The sequence below is a fragment of the Ostrea edulis genome, chromosome 5, assembly GCF_947568905.1.
Source record: "Ostrea edulis chromosome 5, xbOstEdul1.1, whole genome shotgun sequence".
Lineage (NCBI taxonomy): Eukaryota > Metazoa > Mollusca > Bivalvia > Ostreida > Ostreidae > Ostrea > Ostrea edulis.
In genome coordinates this window covers 33,136,441-33,162,467 of record NC_079168.1, presented here as the reverse complement: position 1 = coordinate 33,162,467, position 26,027 = coordinate 33,136,441, and the positions used below count along the sequence as shown (strand labels likewise).

The 26,027-nt window shown below is 36.1% G+C and overlaps 1 protein-coding gene across 1 annotated transcript in view; it reads right to left on the bottom strand.

Moving 5' to 3' along the window:
- The window catches only part of LOC125651465 (probable ATP-dependent RNA helicase DHX34), a 29,347-nt gene that overhangs the window by 3,105 nt on the left and 215 nt on the right, over window positions 1-26,027 (bottom strand). The window contains exons 2-24 of the mRNA XM_048880086.2: window positions 25,108-25,453; window positions 24,198-24,286; window positions 23,741-23,869; window positions 23,156-23,247; window positions 21,816-21,953; window positions 20,591-20,725; window positions 18,917-18,971; window positions 17,131-17,348; window positions 16,911-17,036; window positions 16,470-16,625; window positions 15,138-15,245; window positions 14,856-14,952; window positions 13,693-13,840; window positions 12,841-12,907; window positions 12,100-12,207; window positions 10,135-10,221; window positions 9,578-9,652; window positions 8,919-9,029; window positions 8,584-8,739; window positions 5,992-6,084; window positions 4,794-4,940; window positions 1,481-1,626; window positions 1,014-1,124 (exon numbers count right to left, since the gene is read on the bottom strand). Of these exons, the coding sequence (XP_048736043.2) occupies window positions 1,014-1,124; window positions 1,481-1,626; window positions 4,794-4,940; window positions 5,992-6,084; window positions 8,584-8,739; window positions 8,919-9,029; window positions 9,578-9,652; window positions 10,135-10,221; window positions 12,100-12,207; window positions 12,841-12,907; window positions 13,693-13,840; window positions 14,856-14,952; window positions 15,138-15,245; window positions 16,470-16,625; window positions 16,911-17,036; window positions 17,131-17,348; window positions 18,917-18,971; window positions 20,591-20,725; window positions 21,816-21,953; window positions 23,156-23,247; window positions 23,741-23,869; window positions 24,198-24,286; window positions 25,108-25,453 (2,938 nt within the window). The remainder of the gene's footprint in view (window positions 1-1,013; window positions 1,125-1,480; window positions 1,627-4,793; window positions 4,941-5,991; window positions 6,085-8,583; window positions 8,740-8,918; window positions 9,030-9,577; window positions 9,653-10,134; window positions 10,222-12,099; window positions 12,208-12,840; window positions 12,908-13,692; window positions 13,841-14,855; window positions 14,953-15,137; window positions 15,246-16,469; window positions 16,626-16,910; window positions 17,037-17,130; window positions 17,349-18,916; window positions 18,972-20,590; window positions 20,726-21,815; window positions 21,954-23,155; window positions 23,248-23,740; window positions 23,870-24,197; window positions 24,287-25,107; window positions 25,454-26,027) is intronic.

The following is a 26,027-nucleotide window of genomic DNA, read 5'->3' as shown; positions in this document are numbered from 1 at the left end:
TCTTGTGCTTCAGAAATAAAAACCGTGAAAAGTTAACTGACTGCAGACTGATGGATGACAATCCAATTTTGATCTGAAAATCTGACTTTCAGCTACAGTGAATGAAAACTAACATTACAAATGCTTTCAGGCAGTGATTTGCTTACAATTTACAGAGGGTTGGACATACACTGAACCAAACTCAGTCAGCAGGTTACACTTACTATCGAGGACAAAATTCACCAACCTTGTAAATCACAATAAATGAATACATACCATGACTGCAAAATATCTAATATCAACAAGAGGACTGGAAATGGTACGGAATATATGCCCGTCACAAGCTTATGTGCTATGTTAAGCTTATGTCGTGAGTTGTATAACTTTGCTTAATGTAGTATCAAACATCATGATGCTGTGACATATTTTCATTTGTAAGAATAAAATGTCCTAGCTTAAAAACTGTGACGGAGGTAAATAGACAAACCAAGAGCTCTGTGTGTAAAGTATTTTCCCAGAATTGACTACGTTCGACCACCTGTAACTTTTTCAAACGTAAGAGAAAATTGTTGGGAATCTAATCCTTACAATATGCACATCTTGGAGTAGTTTACAAAAGCCTTGGCTTGAAAACTGTGAGAGAAGTGGACAAACCGTGTACTCTATGTAATATTTCCTCAAGACTCGACTACCTGTCATTTCTCAAAAACTGAACAAAGACTTAGTCACACTTGAAAAGTGGAAGCTAAGAGTTAACCGGACAAGTCATGTAACCTCCACATAACAAACGAGGGAGCAAAACTCCTGCAAGAGAGGTTGAAATGGATAAAAATTGCAACATGATCTGGAGTGAATCACAGAGAAGCTACACCACAAATTTCAGCTTGACAGAGAAATCAAATTAGCAACAGAAAATTCCAAATGGATGGACAGGTGGGTGTACAGACATCACTGTGCCATACCTCTCCTGTCTTAAGATGGGCATATAAAAAGCTGTGTACATACTCTGCATAGATACTACAGTAAACTCCTACCTCATGCATGCTGCATCTGTGTCTATGAAGTTAGAAAACATGGTGACCGTCTGAAGAGCTGGGACCCGCATGGTGTTGATTAAGTAAGGCTTGTTGGTCTCTAACAGGGACCTGTCCAAAAGACACCAGAAATATTTATTTTTTGAAAATGAGTTGACCAGTATGAAACTAGAAGACAAACTTTCAGTTCATGTGGATTAAAATTTTATACCTACTGGCAAATTACCAAATAATAAATAAATTACTCCATATCACCATTACCATCATAATGGAGACTTTAAATGAACATGATAGGTACACACATGCAAGGCTCTGTACAAATCTCAAGGATCTATTATCTAGGTATACAGGTAAAAATCTCAAGTGAGTAATTAATGGTAACCTACACATAAGCCAACAGCTGATGATGATAATTAATGGTGACCTACACATAAGCCAACAGTTGATGATAATTAATGGTAACCTACACATAAGCCAACAGTTGATGGTGATAACTGAGTTTCCCCTGTAATTCTGAGGGACATTTGGAATCGTGTTTCATTTCAGTAGATTTCAGCAGCTCTGGCTGATACGTAAAAATACTGGTGGGGTGGAGAAGTAGGAAAGGTTTTATCTGAAAACAAAAAGTAAATTCACATCATGACACTAATATGGGTAAATATCTGATCGTCTTTTGTGGAGATCATTATCACCTTGACCTGATGACCCCAAAATTTATAAGCATTATCTTTTAATAGTGAACTACCTTTGTATTAAATAACAAAAACAAGAGGTACATGGGCCACATCACTCACTCGAGTCACCTTGGCCCTGTTGTTGTTCAGCTGTTGTGATTTTCAAAAGATTTTTTTTCCAATCCTTATTCCCATGAAAAATTTTGACCTAATATTGTGGCCCCAAAGGTTCACAACGTATTCAAACATAAATGCACACAACATGGGGATGCCTCAACACCAAGATGACTAACATGACCTTGCTCTTCTGGAGAAGGTCATAGATCATGGACCGTATGAAATGAAAGGTCTTGCCATTAAGTAATCTATACATAAAATATAAAAGCTTTACCTTAAATAGTTCAAGAGATATTGAATAGATCAATTTGTTTTAAAAGTAGGTCAAATTCAAGGTCACAAGGTCAAAAACCATGGTATATCTTGAAAGGTCTTGCCATAGAGAATCTATATCTACAAGATATGAAAGTCCTACCTTAAATTGTTCAGGAAATATTTAATAGGTTACATTTTCTTAAAAGTAGGTCAATCTCTAAGGTTGAGAAACTTTAATATGAAACAAAGGTTTTGTCACAAAGAAAGCATATATTACACAAGGTCACAATGCTAAACCAAAGAAAAGGTCTTGTCACAAGGAATTTGAACAAACTTGAATATATGCACTACTATGGGAGGATTGCATATTCACATGACAAATCATGGTCCTATTGTTCTTGAGAAGGAGATTCTAAAATATTTTTCCTATTGTGGCCCCACCTGTGTGACCATGATTTGAATAAACTGAAGTCAACATTATATGTCACTCAGGAAGCTTTAATGTAAATTTTAACTTGTCTGGCTCAGTGGTTCTTAATAGGAAGATTTCTAAAGATTTTTCCTATATATCAGCATGTAAGATTTCCTATTGTGACCCCAAACTACCTCCGGGACCATGATTGGAATAAACTTGAATTCCTTTTATATCAGGAAGCTTTCATGCAAATTTCAACTTTTCTGGCCCAGTAAACCGGTTCTTGAAAAGATTTTAAAGATTTTCCCATTACATGTACAGTATAATTTGTCCAAACTGGCCTCTGAGTACTCCGGCGCTCTGTCAATTCCGGCCACAAAATATAGTCCCTAACATTTCTTTAACAAATCCTTTATTAATAATTCCCTGTACTCCGGATACTGCATATTCTGTATATCGGCCAGCTTACACAGTCCCAACTGCTATCAATTAACTTTAATTATCCTGTGTAAACCGGCCCCTCGATGATACACCACCCTAATTGTTGTGGTCAATTGTATTCAGTGTACACAAAGTCCCAACTGCTCGTAATTAGATCTAATTATCGCATTTAAACCAGCCACCCCACGATGACCAACCTGTCGGTATTCGGTCGATCACACGCGCTGTACACAAAGGGTGTCTCAAGGGAAGCCACAGGTCAGTAAAAGAGTGCAACTGGCGAGGAGTCGCGATCAGTTTAAAATAAAACCTGATTTTTAGGGGTGCACTTTTCAATTATGACAGCACCACGCACGAGGTAATGGCACTTCCCCTAACGACAGAGACGAGAACTGACATTAAAAGACAAAGTTCAATTAATCGATGAATTCGATACATTCTTGGAATGAAACAAAATCGGCAACAATCCCGTTATGTTTTCCAAAAGCAGGGTTTCCCTTCGTGGACTTCTCGAAGCTCTACGGCGAGTCAGACAGTGATGATATGCAGTTAGTTAGCACAACTCGCCATGTCCGGTCGATCACTCGGCATTGCATGACTTTCCGTTTCACAAATTGAGACAGTTGAAAGCGATACATTTACAATGAAAGCTGGGAAAGACAAATTTTAAACGAACACAACACAAACTTGACGAACGTACATAATGTAGCACTTGATAACGGCAATGATATAGACGAAATTGACAATTTACCAACAGAAAATTGCGCGAATAATTCCCAGATTTTAAACTGTTTAAAAAAAATTGAAATTTTTTCAAATGATTTTTACATTTTGAATTCTTTTGTGATATATTAAAACGTTAGCAATCATTACACACGTATGCATTGATATTGAATACAAGGGAAGCAACTCTCATTATTGTCAACATTCTGCACTCCGGACTCTGTGCAAACTGGCCAATTTCTTTGGAACCACACATAGCCGGTTTAGACAGATTATACTGCATATTCAAATATATAAAACTTTGATTTCCTATTGGGGCAATGATTTGAACAAACTTGAATCTACTCTATGTCAGGAAGTTTTCATGTAAATTTTAGGTTTTCTGACCCAATGGTTCTTTTAAACTCAGTATTAAGTCTTCCCCGGAAGACATGTGTCGCCTGCTAGTTCATTCTATATGTAATATATCACGTATAATGTTGAAAAAGTAATTCTAAGTCCCGGCAAACAGGAAGTTGATAAGCGACAGATTCGAAAATGTCTTACACAATACAGTTGGCCACACTGATGCTCTGTGCCAAATATCAGGGAGTTGCCCCATGTGGTTCTTGAGAAAACTGTGACAGAAATTTTTTGTGACGACGACGACGCCAGACGACGACGCAGGATGACGCAAGACGACGGATAGTGATCCCTATATGTCGCCACTGCGTGTAACGCAGGCGACACAATGACTCCACCCTATTTTTACCTTTTCTTAATTATCTTCCCTTTAAAGGGGGCATGGCCCTTCATTTTAAGAAACTTGAATCCCCTTCACCTAAGGATGATTTGTACCAAGTTTGAAATTGGTTTAGTGGTTCTGAAGAGGTTGAAAATGTGAAAAGTTTACAGACAGACAGACAAAAGGTGATCAGCAAATCCCACTTTCAAAAGCTTTCAGCTCAGATGAGCTAACAAAATGCTTTATGTTGTAGACTATTCAAAATATCACGTCACAATGAAATTGATGACGGACAAACAGACAAACAATGTGATTCCTCTGAAGGGCTTCTACAGTTTTAATCCATGGCCTTCAAAAGAAAATCATAGGTCATGTTATGACTCTAACCGAAATACAATGACCTAGAGTCCTAGACTTATACAGAAACTGACCTTGGTATGAAAGGCCTGTTCAGACTCCGATTTGTAGGAGTTATTTTCATCAGCCAGTGCGACGTGTGGATAAAGTCCGCTACACAAGATGATCTTCAACAGATTGATCTCTCTCAGCGTAAAAGAGCGGTTCTTGTTGGAGGTTTCCTAAAAGAGAGAAAACATCATTAATGTTCCCTAGCTCTGTGTCAACAATACAATATATGGATCCGAAGAAATCTGACGAGTTGTCCTTTTTATATGTATATACATTGTATGATTAACTGATTTCATTTAAATACATTGTTTAAATGCATTTCATTTTTGTTTTCTCATGGTGGCAAACTTGGTAAATTATACTCTGGTTATGAATCAATCACAGAGGCACAGTATCCAGTTCCGAACAGTCGAGTATATACCTGTAGTTTAGATTGGTTGTTAGTGATGAGTTGAGATGAGTTGAATTGTGATGGTATATACCTGTAATTTTAGATTGGTTATGATGGTATATACCTGTAATTTTAGATTGGTTATGATGGTATATACCTGTAGTATAGATTGGTTGTGATGGTATATACCTGTAGTTTAGATTGGTTGTGATGGTATATACCTGTAGTTTAGACAGGTTGTGATGGTATATACCTGTAGTTTAGATTGGTTGTGATGGTATATACCTGTAGTTTAGACAGGTTGTGATGGTATATACCTGTAGTTTAGACAGGTTGTGATGGTATATACCTGTAGTTTAGATTGGTTGTGATGGTATATACCTGTAATTTTAGATTGGTTGTGATGGTATATACCTGTAATTTTAGATTGGTTGTGATGGTATATACCTGTAGTTTAGACAGGTTGTGATGGTATATACCTGTAGTATAGATTGGTTGTGATGGTATATACCTGTAGTTTAGATTGGTTGTGATGGTATATACCTGTAGTTTAGATTGGTTGTGATGGTATATACCTGTAGTTTAGATTGGTTGTGATGGTATATACCTGTAGTTTAGATTGGTTGTGATGGTATATACCTGTAGTTTAGATTGGTTGTGATGGTATATACCTGTAGTTTATATTGGTTGTGATGGTATATACCTGTAGTTTAGACAGGTTGTGATGGTATATACCTGTAATTTTAGATTGGTTGTGATGGTATATACCTGTAATTTTAGATTGGTATTTAGTGATGAGTTGAGATGAGTTGAATTGTGATGGTATATACCTGTAATTTAGACAGGTTGTGAGACAAACGAAATTCTAGATCCTTAATATCATCTCCTTGATCTTCTTCTTCTTCATCGCTGATGACAATATCCTACAAATAATTAATTCTTCAATGTCGCTGTTCTGGGTACGCTTTCACAGTTTTCATTATTGATATTTGAAGTTTACAGGCTTTCAAGTGACATTTTACAAAAAATAAGGGCCATTTTTAGGGCAAAATTATCAAAAAATAAGGGCTTTTAAAAGGATTTTTAAGGATTTTTAGACAAAAATAAGGGTTAAATTTACAAATCAATAGGAAAGAAAAAATGTTTTACTCACCATTTGCAAGAGCAATAATACAAAAACTAATTACCCACTCAGAAGATCATACCAGTGGTCATCAACAGCCATATTCGGCATTCAGCACAAACCATGATATATTCAGGTGGACTCCCATGGCTCACAATCAATGCTGAATATAGCTGATAACCATCAAGATGTCTTCTGAGATTTACATTTAATCAACATATTAATTTTCTGAAAGTATACTAAGACTAAATTTAATAAATTCCAACACTTACTTTATGTCAAATTTATTTAAACTTTCAAAATTTGAAAATGTAGGAATTTCAACAAAAAATTAGGGCTTTTTTAAGATTCTAAAGCTCAAATAAGGAAAATAAGGGCTGTTGTAGAAAAATAAGGGCCCGCTTGAAAGCCTGGGTTTATGAAAATCCTGTTACATATTAAATACAAAGAGCAAATCTAACTTCCAATTATGATATCCTCATAGAAAACTGAAAAATAAACCTTTTTACAAAAAGACTAGTTTGTAAAGGCCTAGCCAGGAGTTATATTGTGTCAGTATCTTCTATTTAAGGCAAGATAAAAAGCCCATCAGCCTTAATCAACTATAGCTCCAATATATCTTATGTGGGGCAGGACAAAGCATCCATTAGCACCATTATATCTTATAGGGGACAGGACAAAGCATCCATTAGCCTCAATCAACTATGGCTCCAATATATCTTATGTGCTGCAGGACAAGCATCCATTAGCCCCAATTAACTATAGTTCTAATATATCTTATGTGGGGCAGGACAAAGTATCCATTAGCACCAATCAACTATATCTCCAATATATCTTATGTGGGGCAGGACAAAGCATCCATTAGCCCCAATCAACTATAGCTCCAAGGCTTAATATAAAAATTGATTTGTTTGATGTACTCCGGCCAACCCCGAAATTTGCCCCGACCTGATCATTTTTTTCCATACTTGGAAATTTTTATTTTTATTTTTTTGTTTGCTCCCTGGAAAGTAGACATTCTTCGAATTAGTTTTAAACTTTATGCCATTTTTCTTATTTGGACTAGCTGTTTTACGGAATTTTTGTTATCAAAATGTCCTTTGGGTGTCTTTTGGTTCTAATGACCATTTGTTGATCCGGGAACTTTTGAAACACTTTTCTCTATGAACGATCAAATATACCGCATTACTGCTCCAAATTACCACATTATCTACCAACAAGATAGAACAAAAAGCTACAAACTCCCCCATCGAGGCCTGATCGTATTTGTATACAAAAGTTTGAAAGCCATGTTACTAATTAAATCAAAAATCATGTGGGATATAGCGCACCAAAATTATGGCGGACCACGAGTCTGCGTTTAAGTTGATGGTCTATATTTCTGAAAAAGCATGCATATTATTTTGATATGGTATTATTTAAATGTTATTACGATTTAATAGGTGAAAGGCACTTCTACTTTGCTCTTAAACTGAGACACACGAATGGAACACGATCATCACAACAAATTGAACGATGCAGGGAAATCGGCATTAAAATTATATTGGGCAATATTAAAACCTAATGTAAATTGCCATGTCCATCATCATGCAATTCACTTGGATATTCATGGATCACATTAAAGTGATTTACATGTATTATATACAATGTGTACAAAATGAATGGTCTAAAACTCTATTCTGTCTGGCAGCATTATGTGTTTGATGAGAACAGAAAATTTGTAATCTGATTTTCATGACATTCAAAAAAAAAAAAAATACTGATCTACCTACCCGACTTGCAAAATGTGGGTCGGAGTACATCAAACAAAACTTTTTTTAATGTTGGCCCAATATATCTCATGTGGGGCAGGACAAACCATCCTTTAGCCCCAATCAACTAGAGCTCCAATATATCTCATGTGGGGCAGGACAAAGCATCCTTTAGCCCCAATTAACTATAGCTCCAATATTTCTCATGTGGAGCAGGACAGAGCATCCATTAGCCCCAATCAACTAGAGCTCCAATATATCTTATATGGGGCAGGACAAAGCATCCATTAGCCCCAATCAACTATAGCTCCAACATATCTTATGTGGGGTAGGACAAAGCATCCATTAGCTCCATTATATCTTATGTGGGGCAGGACAAAGCATCCATTAGCTCCATTATATCTTATGTGGGGCCGGACAGAGCATCCATTAGCACCAATCTATAGATAATTTGAATCGCCAATATGAATGTAGATCTGTAAATTCTTACATCGTCTTACATCATCTTCCAGTTTTATGAATGTACATGTAGATCTGTAAATTCTTACATCATCTTCCAGTTTGAGGACTTTCCTTTTCTTGGCCTCCCTGTTTTTCTCCTTCTTTAGTTCTCCGAGACGTTTCCTGTCCCCGTGCTTACGTCGTCTCTCGTCGCTGGTCGTAAAATCTTCACCTCTTTCACCTTTTCGCAGTAAATTATGATCCTTTTAAAATAAACAGATGCCTTAAACTCTTGAATATTAAGAAAGAAAGAAAGATAGAAAGATAGATAGATAGATAGATAGAGATAGAGAGAGAGAGAGCTAGAGAGATAGATAGAGAGATAGATAGATCGATACTTTTTTAACATTTGACAACAGATTTTTGAATATATAGAATATACCTCCAAAAGATCTCGAAACTGTCTCTTCAATTTCATCATATCGTAGAACCGCTGTTCCTCCAAACATCGTCGCCGGCACCATTTCCTGGTGGCAATTCCCTTTCCTTTCACCTGCAATCAACATTATATAATACACAACTACTTGAAATATATATTTGGGATGGGGTGACAAATCATGATAACGGACAAGATTTATGTCAGAAAGGGCTTGTCATTCTTCTCGCTTTCAACCAAAACCCAATTATCACTTACACTATATCTTACAAGACATTTATGATAAATTTTGTTAATCCTGCAACACAAGCCATATAAGATTTTGTCTACTGAAAATTGCTCATATTAGTGTTGAAAGTGAAAATGGGAACATCTTCTCGACAGTTGAGTCTTTAACAACAACAAAAAACTTGAAAAACAAGAGCACATCACAGTAAAATAAAACTGCGAATTTTCCATAATAATGGGTATAAATATTTAGTGAGAATCAATTTTAGTGACTTTATAATTCAAGGAAAGGTAACTATTAACTCCGACATGGAATAAATTGTTAGCGATATTCAATTTTAGCGACCTCATCACTCTCGCTAATAATGAAAAAATTAAATCCTCACTAAAATTTCAGTTTATACGAAAAAAAAAAATCATCACAGCCAGAACCGTACCTGTATCCACTCATCAAAAGCATTCAGTAGAGTGAAGGGGTCCCCATGCTCTGATTCTAGTGGTTTTCTAGCTGCCTGCAGACAAAGTAGAAATTTAATATTCCTTGACTAAATTTAATTTTTTTCTCAAGATAATTCATAATATGAGTGCACTTTATTCAGACAATATCACACTGCACACTAGGTCTATTTTTTCCACGATTTTGTCAGATTTATCAGAGAGGTGTACCATATCATTCTTAAGTGGATATATAACATTCAACACATGTAGCTATCTGCAAACTTAGCTATCAGTAAACTTAGCTATCAGCAAACTTGGCTATCAGCAAACTTGGCTATCAGCAAACTTGGCTATCAGCAAACATAGCTATCAGCAAACTTACAGACAATAAACAGTGAACTAACAGAGAATTAACAGACAACTAACAGAGAATTAATAGACAACTAACAGAGAATTAACAGACAACTAACAGAGATTTAACAGACAACTAACAGAGAATTAACAGACAACTAACAGAGAATTAACAGAAAGCTTTATGCAGTGCATCATTTCGTACCATTGCATCATGGTCTGCGTGAGCTCTGCTGGTGAAGGGAGACTGAACACTCATGGCGGCCGCTATAGATAACACAGGATCTATCATCTGTCAAATCAAACATATCACTTACAGTCCAAGAAATTAACAGCATCAATTAAATACCTACAGCAAGGTCAATAACCTTGACCTCCCCATGATCATTGACCTTCTGACCTCAAAATCTGTGGATGTCTTTCTCTGACCTCATCCATTAATGATAATTTATAATATACAATTTGAAGCCTGTGCATTAAAAAATATTTGAGTATCATATTACACAAAAAATCATAGAAGGATTAAATTCAATGTAGGACCCCATCTATCAGGTGACCCACTACGTCAATGTAGGCCGGCCCTATCTATCAGCTGACCCACTACTTCAATGTAGGCCGGCCCTATCAATCAGCTGACCTACTATGTCAATGTAGGCCGGCCCTATCTATCAGCTGACACACTACGTCAATGTAGGCCGGCCCTATCTATCAGCTGACACACTATGTCAATGTAGGCCGGCCCTATCTATCAGCTGACACACTACGTCAATGTAGGCCGGCCCTATCAATCAGCTGACCTACTATGTCAATGTAGGCCGGCCCTATCTATCAGCTGACACACTATGTCAATGTAGGCCGGCCCTATCTGTCAGCTGACACACTATGTCAATGTAGGCCGGCCCTATCTATCAGCTGACACACTACGTCAATGTTGGCTGGCCCTATCTATCAGCTGACACACTACGTCAATGTAGGCTGGCCCTATCTATCAGCTGACACACTATGTCAATGTAGGCCGGCCCTATCTGTCAGCTGACACACTATGTCAATGTAGGCCGGACCTATCAATCAGCTGACCCACTACATCAATGTAGGCCGGCCCTATCTGTCAGCTGACACACTATGTCAATGTAGGCTGGCCCTATCTATCAGTTGACACACACTACGTCAATGTAGGCCGGCCTTATCTATCAGCTGACACACACTACGTCAATGTAGGCCGGCCCTATCTATCAGCTGACACACTATGTCAATGTAGGCTGGCCCTATCTGTCAGCTGACACACTATGTCAATGTAGGCCGGCCCTATCTATCAGCTGACACACTACGTCAATGTAGGCCGGCCCTATCTATCAGCTGACACACTATGTCAATGTAGGCCGGCCCTATCTATCAGCTGACACACTATGTCAATGTAGGCCGGCCCTATCTGTCAGCTGACACACTATGTCAATGTAGGCCGGACCTATCAATCAGCTGACACACTACGTCAATGTAGGCCGGCCCTATCTGTCAGCTGACACACTACGTCAATGTAGGCCAGCCCTATCTATCAGCTGACACACTACGTCAATGTAGGCCAGCCCTATCTATCAGCTGACACACTACGTCAATGTAGGCCGGCCCTCTCTGTCAGCTGACACACTATGTCAATGTAGGCTGGCCCTATCAATTTTCTGACGGTGAGGATTGTTCTATATGTATCTGTTCCTACTATATCTTTCCTACTATATCTCAATGTTTTCGCCTTCGTTATCTTTACAAATTGTAATGATTGCCATTACTTCATGAATGTGCTGCAATTGTAAACAATGTGCATATGAATAGAGATAAATATAGCATATCTATTGCAATGGCTAGGAATTTCAACAGAAATGAAAGTAGAATGTGAATACACCTGTATCAGAAATAAACTTCAGTTTTGAAAATAAATGAGGGTATGAAGCGCAATGCTTCACGCCAGTATACTTTCATGAAATGCTAATGTGCATGAAGTATGGTGGCATTAAGGGTCACAGTTCATGCCCTCATGTATTTGCAAAAATGAAATTTATTTCTTTTAAAATGGATGCAATTTGTGTTCCTGAATCCAATTTCTGAAATTATTCTAGGGCAATTAAAGGAAAGGCATGAAAATTATCCTTTATAATGAAATCTAAATGACCCTTACATGAAATATTGATCCCATGATCAGCATCTTCCCAATGATGACATCCACTGGTAGGCGTGCCAACATCTGACCAATGGGAGTTAACCTTTCATCTTCAGTTAAAGCACTCTATCAAAATAAATATCATGCAAATATTTAACCACCAAATACAATGTAAATTTTCTGACTGGCAATAAATCACTTTTTAGATCATGATAACAACAGGCTGTATTTAAAATGGTCTCTTTATTTGCCAAGTAAAATCAACATTCCTGCTTTTGTTTTAAAAAAAAATAAATGCATGTGGAGTAAATAATTCTACCCGTTGTTTCAGATAGTGTATAGCATTTTCTATTATGTAGTGTAAATAATTCTACCTGCTCTTTCAGATAGTGTATAACATTTTCTATTATGTAGTGTAAATAATTCTACCTGCTCTTTCAGATAGTGTATAGCATTTTCTATTATGTAGTGTAAATAATTCTACCTGCTCTTTCAGATAGTGTATAACATTTTCTATTATGTAGTGTAAATAATTCTACCTGCTCTTTCAGATAGTGTATAACATTTTCTATTATGTTGTGTAGATAATTCTACCTGTTGTTTCAGATAGTGTATAACATTTTCTATCCTGTGGTGTAAATAATTCTACCTGCTCTTTCAGATAATGTACAGCATTTTCTGTTATGTGGTGTAAATAATTCTACCTGCTCTTTCAGATAGTGTATAACATTTTCTATCCTGTGGTGTAAATAATTCTACCTGCTCTTTCAAATAATGTACAGCATTTTCTAAACTGCTCATCTCTGGCTCTTCAAGAAAAGGAAACCTACAATGGACATCAGTCAATGAGGATTCGTTCTTCCAATTAATAATACGCATGTACCAAAATCATACCGACAAACCTGTACATATCTATTTCTGACAATGTTAATTATATTGTTGCAAAAGTTACTTACTGTTAAATCTTAACCCTGCACAATCTACATTAAAACATACCGTATGCGCAGAAATTTTTATCGAGGATTTCATTTTGGCATTTTTAGTAAGAGTGATAAGATTGCTAAAATTGAATATCGCTAACAATTCATTCCATATCAGAAGTAATAGTTACCTTTTCTGGAATTATAAAGTCGCTAAAATTAGCTCTTGCTAAACGTATATACATGTACTAAAAATCGCTAGATTTATGTCTCGCTAAAAATTTTGTTTACATGTATATTATCATCAGGCCACAATTAAAAATATCTTGTTTCCTGTCCCTAAATTCCGAATCTTGTCAGGTTGGCAAATTTTTTATGTTTTCTCCTCCCAAGTATCAGAATTTCACAGAAGAAGACAAAGAAAACAAAATATATGAAATATATCCAATTAAAAAAAAACATCTAAAAACAGAATTCTACAACAACAGGAATCAAAAACTTTTCAGTTGATAGATTTTTTTCTAGTCACTCACAAAAGGAAAATCATACATTTCAATTTTGACCTTATTATCATGTAGAACATGTGTATAGCACCTTGTACAATTAAATCACTTTATAACATGAAATGTCAATATAATGACAGAGACAGTAAAATAACAAACTGACAATAACTTGGGATCATTGTACCTACTTTCTAACATCTGGGAGACCCATAGATATCATCTGTAAGACAAGGGAGTCTAATGGTACTCTCTGAATCTCTGGTGTAGCATAGTCCTGGAATGAATGAAAGTCAGACTCCTCATATAACCTGTAGCACAGTCCTGGACCTGTTCGACCTGCAACACCATAGAACATATTGTTACATTATCATAGAAAATGTTGCAACACCATAGATCATATTGTTACATTATCATAGAAAATGTTGCAACACCATAGATCATATTGTTACATTATCATAGAAAATGTCGCAACACCATAGATCATATTGTTGCAAATCCATGGAACATATTGTTACACACCATGAAACATATTACAACACACCATGGAACATGTTACAACACACCATGGAACATGTTGCTATAAGACCATGGAACATGTTACAAAACCATGGCACATATTGTTACACACATGGAGCATATTGTTACACACATGGAGCATATTGTTACACACATGGAGCATAATGTTACAAATGCATGGAATCTATTGTTATACCATGGAACAGCTTGCATACACTGATTGTGTCCATACATGTATATTGTGTATAAACTGATTGTGTCCATACATGTATATTGTGTACAAACTGATTGTGTACATACATGTATATTGTGTACAAACTGATTGTGTACATACATGTATATTGTGTACAATTTGATTGTGTACATACATGTATATTATGTATAAACTGATTGTGTACATACATGTATATTGTGTATAAACTGATTGTGTACATACATGTATATTGTGTACAAACTGATTGTGTACATACATGTATATTGTGTAAATACATGTATATTGTGTACAAACTGATTGTGTACATACATGTATATTGTGTACAAACTGATTGTGTACATACATGTATATTGTGTACATACATGTATATTGTGTACAAACTGATTGTGTACATACATGTATATTGTGTACATACATGTATATTGTGTACAAACTGATTGTGTACATACATGTATATTGTGTACAAACTGATTGTGTACATACATGTATATTGTGTATCAACTGATTGTGTCCATACATGTGTATTTCTCGCTAATTTTGAGCCCTGATACATGTATATTGTGTACATACATGTATATTGTGTACAAACTGATGAAGACTACAGAACACAGTGTCCATCACCTGCTCTGCCTTTCCTCTGCTCAGCGCTCGCCTGACTGATCCAAAATTCCTGTAGTCTCTGCATCTTATACTTAGGGTCAAAGGTCATTTCTTTTACCTGCAGCACAAATAATGCAAAAATCATTTTTCAACCCACAGATTTCAGTTCTAATTTTGCCATCCCTTCAAATCAATGCCTTAAATCCTTCATCTTCATAACATGAAGAATAAGATGATTGTCTAGTATAATTCATAGAAGAATTGCATGTACTTCAATCAGTTCTGTTTTGAGTGAAGACAAACCTTTCCCGAGTCAATGATGAAACGCACTCCATCAATGGTCACCGATGTCTCCGCAATATTGGTGGCGACTATACACTTCCTAACTCCCTCTGGTGGGAAATCAAACACCTATCACAATATCAAATTCATCCTGTTACACACCAGCCTAAACCTCAATTCATTGTATGTCATAAAAACTACATGATATCAGTGATGGTTTTACATTAAATTCATGTCAGACAATTTTTTTAAATTCATTTTAAAATAAGTACATCTACATTAACACTGAGAATAAAATGCTTTAGAACATTGTATTGAGCTAAACAAGGGTCTTAAGGTTCAAAGTCCTTTGATGAGGTCCTGACAGTCAAAATGGAATAACGCACTTCATGAAATACGATACAGATAAAAGTCTAAATTTCAGGACCTTATGAAAGTTTTTTAATGAAATACACTTTCTAAATACATATAGATAATAAGATGCGAAAGCCTTTGTCCTTTCCAACAACATATCTAAATGACTTTTGAACAACCTGAAAATAAACTAGAGATAGTTTTTATGAAAAACAAATGTCTCCCACGCTCCCCAAATTGAAAGTGCTCCAAATGAAACCTCCTCCCCTTAACATACTACATGATATGGAAGAGAAAGCATGAGCAGAAACATAGCCATTATGAACTCCAATAAGCAACATAGGAGAAGTGTTCACAAACTATTTTACACCCTCCAACCCCTAGGATCCACTATAACTTTAAGGAAAACAGTTGGATCCTACTGTCCCTACAATATGCACATCTGCAAATGGCATTGAAATATTGTAGAGAATGTCAAGTTTATCGGATAAGCCATATAGGAAAAGAAGCGTTCACAAGCTATTTTAACATCATCCAGCTCTCTTGGATCCACTATAACTCTTAGGAAAATAATTGGATCCTTCTGTCCTGACAATATGCACATCTAACAATGGCAATGAAACATCATACAAAGTTTCAAATCTATCAGATAATCCATATAGGAGGAAAAGTGTTCACAAGCTATTTTACATCATCCACTCCTCTTAGATCCACTATAACTTTTAGAAAAATAATTGGATCCTCCTGTCCTGAAAATATGCACATCTACAAATGGCAATGAAGCATTGTACAAAGTTTCAAGTCTATCCAACAAGCCATATAGAAACAGAAGCATTCACAAGATTTTGTGACAGACGGACAAACGGACAGAAAGTGCAAAAACAATATGTCTCTCCCTGAAAGAGGGGAGACATAAATATCAACATTAGCTGTGTTCAGTACACTTCATACGACAGCTTTTATCATCACAACAGATGTTAGATCCTCCCCAATTCTTACCTTGTCCTGTTCATCTACAGACAGAGTCCCGTGTAATGGCATTACGATCCACCTCTTTGTGTTCTGTGCATACATCTTGGCTGCCTCCACCACCGCCATTATCTCTGACATCCCACTCAAGAAAATCAGCAGATCCCCTCGCTCAGTGATGGGGTACTGTAAATAATAGAAATCATTATATCCCCTCACTCAGTAATGGTGGACTGTAAATAATAGAAATCATTATATCCCCTCATTCAGTGATGGGGGACTGTAAGTATATAGAAAACTCTAAACGTCTATTTCTTAATTTTGGGGCTTACATTAATTGAGAAAGGCCTCTTGCAAATTTTAAAAGGTGAATATTACATATAATTACTTCAGAATCTACAGCACAAGAACTTTTTGGTACATACCTTGGTGTCTATACAATCTACAGCACAAGAACTCTTTGGTACATACCTTGGTGTCTATGGTCTGCATTAGGCGGAGGTATGGGGAGGGGTCCAGTCGTTCCGATTTCGACCGGAATTCCTCTTTCCTGATTGGAATATACTCTAGTTGAATTGGATATAGCCTTCCAGGAACCTAGAAATAAAACAATTCATTCTCAATGTTGAATTTGAAATATGCATCAAATTTCATTTTAATTTTGCCGACTTTTCAAACCATAAATGAAAACCTTGACAACTGGTGCCCCATCAAAGTAGTTGCTGAAGAGGTTGATGTTGATGGTGGCAGACATCAACACAAGTTTGAGATCCTTTCGATGTTGCAGCAAGCATTTCATCACCCCCAGCAGGAAGTCAGTGTGGATGTGTCTCTCATGCACTTCATCAATAACAATCACATTGTACTGTTTCAGATGAGGGTCGGTAGTTATCTGCCTCAGTAAGAGTCCTGTTTAGATAAAAATAAATCCAGTGGTTATCTGTCAGAGTCCTGTTTATACACAAATAAATCTAGTGGTTGTCTGTCAAGAGTCCTGTTTATATACAAATAAATCTAGTGGTTATCTGTCAGAGTCCTGTTCATATATATACAAATAAATCTAGCGGTTATCTGTCAGAGTCCTGTTTATACACAAAGAAATCTAGTGGTTGTCTGTCAGAGTCCTGTTTATATACAAATAAATCTAATGGTTATCTGTCAGAGTCCTGTTTATATACACAAATAAATCTGGTGAGTCCTGTTTATACACAAATAAATCTAGTGGTTATCTGTCAGAGTCCTGTTTGTAGACAAATAAATCTAGTGGTTATCTGTCAGAGTCCTGTTTATACACAAATAAATCTAGTGGTTGTCTGTCAGAGTCCTGTTTGTAGACAAATAAATCTAGTGGTTATCTGTCAGAGTCCTGTTTATACACAAATAAATCTAGTGGTTATCTGTCAGAGTCCTGTTTATATATACAAATAAATCTAGTGGTTATCTGTCAGAGTCCTGTTTGTAGACAAATAAATCTAGTGGTTATCTGTCAGAGTCCTGTTTATATATACAAATAAATCTAGTGGTTATCTGTCAGAGTCCTGTTTATACACAAATAAATCTAGTGGTTATCTGTCAGAGTCCTGTATATATATACAAATAAATCTAGTGGTTGTCTGTCAGTCCTGTTTATACACAAAGAAATCTAGTGGTTGTCTGTCAGAGTCCTGTTTATATACAAATAAATCTAGCGGTTATCTGTCAGAGTCCTGTTTATACACAAATAAATCTGTGGTTGTCTGTCAGAGTCCTGTTTATACACAAATAAATCTAGTGGTTGTCTGTCAGAGTCCTGTTTGTAGACAAATAAATCTAGTGGTTATCTGTCAGAGTCCTTTTTATATACAAATAGATCTAGTGGTTATCTGTCGGAGTCCTGTTCATATACAAATAAATCTATAGATTCCATGTCTTCATTACAGAAGCTAAAAGGGAACAATTACCATTGCTGCTTTATCAGGTTTTTCAATTAGTGCTTGTATCAAATGCTTTTACTCAACTAAAATATGCCTTGGTATTGGCAGACAAAATAATACTAAAACTTGTCATTAAGATCCTGATTATAAATTAAGTTTACATTAGAATTCATTACATGAAATTTACATATACACCTGAACAGACATTTAATCAATCTAAGAATTGTTCATATGACTTTCTATTTCACAATATGTGTATTTCAACCTTAGATTATATGCCAAATCCCACCCTCCCTCTATATTTAATAGCCTTGGGGTGGTTCTGTCCATGCCCCCTCCCTCACCAGGGCCTTACTCTGGACCCATTAGGGGCCTTGGGCACCTCATATTATAGTAGGTACCCGCTATATATCTTACAGTATCTGCTGCATAAAAGTTTGCAAAAGCTCTTATTTCATTCTATCATTTAAATCAATGATATCATGTACATTTTATAGATATTGAATGACAACATTTTTGACTGACAGGATAACCGGATAACTATAGGGAGAGGCCTGTACATACCTTCTGTCAAAAATAGTATTCTGGTAAACCTTGTTTTTGTCTTTTCAAATCTAACCTGTTTTTAAAAATACATAAACAAAAGAAATTGAATATTTGCTAAAATTGAACTTTACACACTTGACTCTTCCTAAAGAAATGTAACTTGAAAATATGCATAAGTATATATATATGTCATATACCAGTAAAGGTACTAGTATTTACCTGGTTCTTGTTGACAATAAGTAAAGATAAGTAAATGCATCACTATATGCCTGATACTCAATGACAATAAATAAAGGTATTGATATTTACCTGGTTCTTGTAGACAATATAGATTATTTTATGAATATACAAATAATCACACTTAATTGACGGAGCACCCCTAAGAAAATTAGGGAATGACAAGTACAACTTGTCTAAGCTCTTTCACAGGAAGTAGATAGTGGTACAAATTGACAAATTCCTCTACTTCCTCTTAAAATTTTCCCGCCAAGAGAGAGACATTGTCTTCCAAAGTGAATCTGAAAACCCACCCACCCAGCCCTCTTTTTCATATTAATGATGATGATAATCATTTCACGTACATCAACATGCAACAGTCATCTGCGTCTAGTTTTCTCTTTTTTCAGATTCATCGGAGGACCATACAATTGCTGACATCAAGATGAAATTCCTGGAGCAGCAAGACCACCTGAGGCATCAAATCTCAACTTTTGTGCATTGAAGTCCATGAACCATAACCTCTCCCAATAATTATAGTCCAAAAAACTCTATAATAGAGCCATCACTGCAGTGTCAAACAGATTGAATTTAATCAAACAGATTGACTTTAATCAAACTGTTAAGATCAAACATTCATAGCTTAATCCGTCGCATTGTCCTTTCCTGTCAGCGGGTCTGGGGGGACTTAAAGGGGGGTTTCGGGACATTTCTGGCCTGTGTTTCTCCCATCTGTCAACCAAGACAGGGGGCATGTGTTGTTTAGTGGGGAAAGTGTCACCCCTCATGTAGTGTATGGTTGGGGTTCTACAAGTTTGAGCCATACTTGGTGCCCCCTTCACCTCTTTTAAAAGGAGGGAAGGCTCACAGTCTGGAGTACTCGGTGTCAGTAAGTACTATTTAACCAGGGAGCAATCTCTCAGAAACAGGGTAAACAGATATGTCCCGGGCCATTCCCGTCCACATGTTGGTTTATCAAGCATTGGGACTTTCCTGGCATTTGTGTTCAACACAAGGCCTCCGTCATGCCCGTTATGCACCTTGGGTGTTGGTATTTCGGTTGTAACCCCAGACCTTGGACAAGATTTGGTGGATAATGCGGCCAATTATCTCCATTGTCCTAAACTCTTTAGTGATTGTAGTGCTTGCAAGTTGATTGTAATACTTGGGGTAATAGAGTTAAATAAATGTGAAAATGAATTCAGAGTGTTGTTGTTACATTCCTAAGTAAAAGGAATAGTGGGAAAAGGCAAATCGATGGTGCCTACTGGAATGTTCAATTGTGAAAAATTGTAATATGATTACACAGAAGATCTGGCGACTCAAATACTAAGAAGGTTACCAATTGCTGAGTCGACTTGGCGACTGTTCAATTAATAAAGGTATATTAATATTTACCTGATACTCATTGACAATAAATAAGGTATTGATATTTACCTGGTTCTTGTAGACAATAAAGGTATATTAATATTTTACCTGGTAGGCCACTTCTGATCCATATTCGTTCAGCGTCTCGTACCCCACTCTCTTGGACAGCGAGATGCAGGCAATGCGTCGAGGTTGTGTACAGGCTATCCCAGTGTACCCCGCTGATAACAAGTACTGGGGGACCTGTGTAGAATATAGCCTTACAAATGAGTTACTGCCCTTTGCGTACATTACCAACCTCATGTTTCTACCTCTCTTACGTCTTTCAGCTTTCTGGCAGTGTGGGGTGTGTTTTTTTCATACAGACAATAACTGATAGTGTAAGATCCTTATATCATATTTATTCTCAGTCACCCTTAAATATTACAACTTTGTAGAGTAAAATTCTGCAGTTGGTCACAAAGGTAGAGTGGTGTGTAATAAGCACAAGTCAATATGAATACAGGAATAGATATGAATAATATAATAAAATCTACAGTGTATATATGTAATGTATTTTACATTTAAAGATTTTTTTCTGATTAGCTATGTTGTGGAGTTTTGTTCTCATATATTGCCCATGATGCATATAAAGCAGTTGGCAGCACTTGGCATGATGCCAAACAATGAAGGCTATCCTATGTGTTGATTGCACAAGCATTGAAAATAACTGCTGTCAATTTTCCTTGATCTAAGATATTTGCATGTTTGTCATTTTAAGTAAAAAAAAAATCATATACATAAAATTAAAAGCTTACTGTATATGATTCTTAATATTTTTCAGTAAATTATCAAATGAACCCAAAAGAAATAAACTTAGAACTTTAATGATTGACCACAAGGGGAGGGGGAGGGGGGATCATTTTCTGATTACTCACAATAGAGGAAACCACAGAATCATTGACAGTAACTGAGGAAACCATTGTCTGATCTACTCCAACAGAGGGAACCACTTTCTAATTGACCACAAGGGAGGGAACTAATGTCTGATCACCCCCAAAGGAGGGAACCATTATCTGATCAACCCTAAGGGAGGAAACTACAGCCTGATTGACCACAAAGGGAGGGAACTACTGCCTAATTGATCGCAAGGAAGGGAACTACTGCTTGATTGACTACAAGGGAGGGAACTACTAATTGACAGTTTCACGAAATATGGGTATTTATAAAAAGGTGGTTTAAAAATGATAAATATTCATATCCACATGGTGCATGTAAGAAAACATCTTTGTGACTCATGTTTTCTACCTTATTAAACTTTATTGATCAGTTGTGTAATGGATTTTCCACATACCTGTGTGGATTTTCCACAACCTGTGTCTCCTGCTACCACCACAATTTGATTTTGTTGTAATTTGTCTAAAATCATCTGTCGGTACTGGAAAATTGGCAGATTCTCCTGATCTGACCGAATCTTTTTCAGTTTGTTGAACTGTAATTTAAATTTCCATATTGGATTATTTGTAGTTGTAATTTATAACAGTGGATTCTATTGGATAACTTCTTCAACAGTTAACTGTATGTTACATGTACCCCCTAAAAGCTAAAGTTCTGCACTTCATTATGTTCTTCGACAGTACCTAGTCGTGAAGAATTTTTCTTTACACCAAATGTTTTTACAATAACATGATTTAGATATGAGTCTTTGGCTTGTCTCTTTCTGCAATGCAACTAACGGACAAGAGAAGAGCCAAGTGTATGGTATATTCATCTGACAACAAGGGCATATTCCTCTCATGACAAGGGCATATTCCCCTGACAACAAGAGCATATTCCTCTCATGCCAAGGGCATATTCCCCTGACAACAAGAGCATATTCCTCTCATGACAAGGGCACATTCCCCTGACAACAAGAGCATATTCCTCTCATCACATGCCTAGTAAGTATATTCCACTGACAACACCAATATATTCCACTGATGACAAGAACTTATTCCTCTCATGACAAGGGCATATTCCTTAACAATATGGGAATATTCCTCTTACTAAGTGGACATATTCCTCCAACAAAACAGGATTATTTGAAAATGTGTTTTTAAATTACCTTGTTCTTGACCTTTAAACTCAAAAACCATTAGGAACCCAGATCTTTGTGCAAGATAACATCCTTGAAGAAGTCATTGTGTTCATGATCTTTATACACATCGTACCTCAATTCAGATTTGCCATCCAAGTAGTTGTACTAGTATTGATAAAGTCAAGCAATGAATCAACTTCTTCAAAGTAAATAATGGACACAGAATGCATGCATTATCTTCAATTCACAAGGATTAATTCTGCTACCCAGACCTTTTAAGTTTCATCTTGAAAATCAATAGGAACCTACATGTAGATTTTTAATTGTGTAAGAGCTAGACCATCCTATAAGATTGACCAAAATCAAAAAAAGATATATTCCTTTAAACACTTTTAAAAAAGGTCAACCTGAAGTTTTTGCCATGGGAAATTTGTGTATTTGAAGAAGGGGACAATGATCCTGTTACCAGGGGATAATGATCCTGTTGTCAGGGGATAATGATCCTGTTGTCAGGGGACAATGATCCTGTTACCAGGGGATAATGATCCCGTTACCAGGGGATAATGATCCTGCATTCAAATGATTCACACATTTAACTTGTAACAGACAAATTATACCTTTTGTTTTTGTAGAAAATCAAGATAGTATAACAAGATGTGCTTGAATTGTCGAACTCGATCTACGGTCAATTCCTCCTCAATCTCACAATCTGTAAGGCAATTATTTTCTCTGTAATTCAAGAATGAATTGTATAACAATTATCCATTTCTGCACTTTTAGTTATAAACATAGGACATGATATTGTGTTACAGTATGTATGATCCAGAGGACTTTTTTTTTTTGTAAGTATAGGACATGATAATGTGTAACAGTACATAATGCTCCAAGCGCTGTTGTTGTTATTCATGAAATAGATAGAGAGAGAGAGAGAGTCAGAGAGAGAGAGAGTCAGTCAAAGAGAGAGAGAGAGTCAGTCAGTCAGTCAGAGAGAGAGCAGAGAGAGAGAGTCAGAGAGAGAGAGAGCGAGAGGCAGAGAGAGAGAGAGAGAGAGCAGAGAGAGAGAGGATAGTCAAAGAGAGGAGAGTCAGTCAGAGAGAGAGAGGATAGTCAGAGAGAGAGAGAGAGAGAGAGAGAGAGAGAGAGAGACTGTTCTGCCAAATCAAAAAAAGATTTTATATAACAAGGCAGTCTTTTTTAATTACCAGCAAGCTTTCCTCTCCGTAAATAATCCTCCACATTTTTGCTGATAATTCCAATGTTTACTCTGTATCTTCTATCATAATGAAGTGGAAATCCAAGTTTACCCTCACTACACTCCTCCCCCTTTTTAGCTGCAAGACACAAATATCAGATTAAAGCTAATATCTAAAAAAAAAAAAAAATATGTAAACTTTTTCAGGCTGGGCCTAATATCATGTAAAATTGTGCATGACACAGCATGCTTGGACTTTTTTCATTGATAATAAATGACAATAACCAATTCCTGGCAAAAACTAATTAAACACACACTAACATCATGCAGGTTCATTTACTCTTCACAAATCAAACCGCTTCATCGTGTTCATTGATCAATCTAATTCTATATTAAATGTTTTACATATTAAAGGAAGTTGAATTTACCCCCTCCTCCCCCAATAACTCCTTTAGCCAACTATTTACCTGAATCTTTTCCTGACTCAATCTTTTTCCTCTGAAAATTTTGAAATTTTTTCAAAAAATTCCAGAAGTCATCATATTCTGTAGTTCCCCTGGAGAGTGAGAAAAAAATGTCAGGGTTGATATATTTAATCAAAAGTAATAATAATTCACATGATTAAAAACGATACCTACATGTACAAATGCAGTTGTAAGAAAACATGCAATGATATACCACATAATTTTGGTTAGCATAGGGATATTTTTTGGAGGGGTTGGCAGTGATTTTTTAAGACCCATTTTAGGTCTGAATATCGGCCCTTCCCCCTCCCAAAAATTTCCAATTTTTTCCCAATTTAACTTGCACTTTTCCCAATAATAAAAACTGGCGAAAAACATGTTTGTTAAAAAATAAGTTCAATGTATGACATGACAAAGACGCATCAATTCTAGATGATTTAGAAAGAATAGTCGAAAATTTTAAGAGCTTAAAGAAAAGAAAGTTAAATATGTAAATTAAAAGAAGAATGACATCAATGAGTGTTTGATTTCTTGTTTGATTTGATATATTTAGTATGTTTACAATAATGACTAGGTTTTCCCAATCTGATCAAAATGTTGACAATCTTTCCCAATTCGAAAGCCACAGGATCCTTTTGAAAAATCACTGGTTGGGTCTTTTTTCTGAAGGGGGGGGGGGTTTGAGAATATATGCTTGTGCATGTAGTCGTAATCTTGTATTTTAAGAGTTGTTATTTTCCATTTTAATGCATTCTGTATTTAAGTTTTTCTAGCTTATTAAGAATTTTAGTTAGTGGAGAAGTTCATACCATGAAAATTTACAGAGTATCTTTAAAGCCAACAGAGCAGAAGTAAATTGTTATATATAAATGCATAAATATTAGGATAAAGGAGCAAACAGTAAAATACTCACCTTTTCAAGAAGCTGTCCTCCCTAAAAAATATTTTATTAAGAGATGATTTATAATCATGAAAATTGAAGCCATAATCCACATCATCCTCTCCATGACGAGTTTCCACATCTCTGCGGTCAGTTTCCACATCTCTGAGGTCAGTTTCCCTGCGGTCAGTTTCCACATTTCTGCGGTCACTTTCCCTGCGGTCACTTTCCACATCTCTGCGGTCACTTTCCACATCTCTTCGGTCACTTTCCCTGCGGTCAGTTTCCACATCTCTGCGGTCAGTTTCCACATCTCTGCGGTCAGTTTTCCAGCCTTCTTTGTGATAACATGAGGAAGATGACTCCTTTCCACGCTCATCTAAATATATTTTTAGAAAAAAAACTTATACAGTTTTCAATGTATATATAATCCAAAATGTAAGTAAATATCTACACAAGTAATAGTATAATAAAGAAAACTCAGAACGCCAACAATAACCGGTTTCATTTTTAATCTTCAAGAGTTATTTTCAGCGTTCTTATTTTTCTTTATTGTATATATATATATACATAATATATATATATGGATGTATGCCAGTCTACTGGCAGGTATCCCATGTGAATTTTTATTCAGTGACCTGTAAATTGTAATTTTTCCTATTTATTAAGAAAATCCTATTTTCAAATTATTGAGACATGACGCACATAAAGTTTGGTAAATCTATATAGTGGGCCTATACTGCTATAGTAATGGTCAGGCCTTGCTTCCTATGGCTCTGTACTGCTTACTTCTTTTTGATAAAGAAAAGGAAATTGATTGTACACTGGGTAAATTTCAACATATAAAATACAAAAATATTAATCAAATACAACTACATTGTCATCAAGAATGATATTTTCTTTTATCAGTCATGATTTAGTGCCCGACACGACGAGAGCAAAAATATCAGATC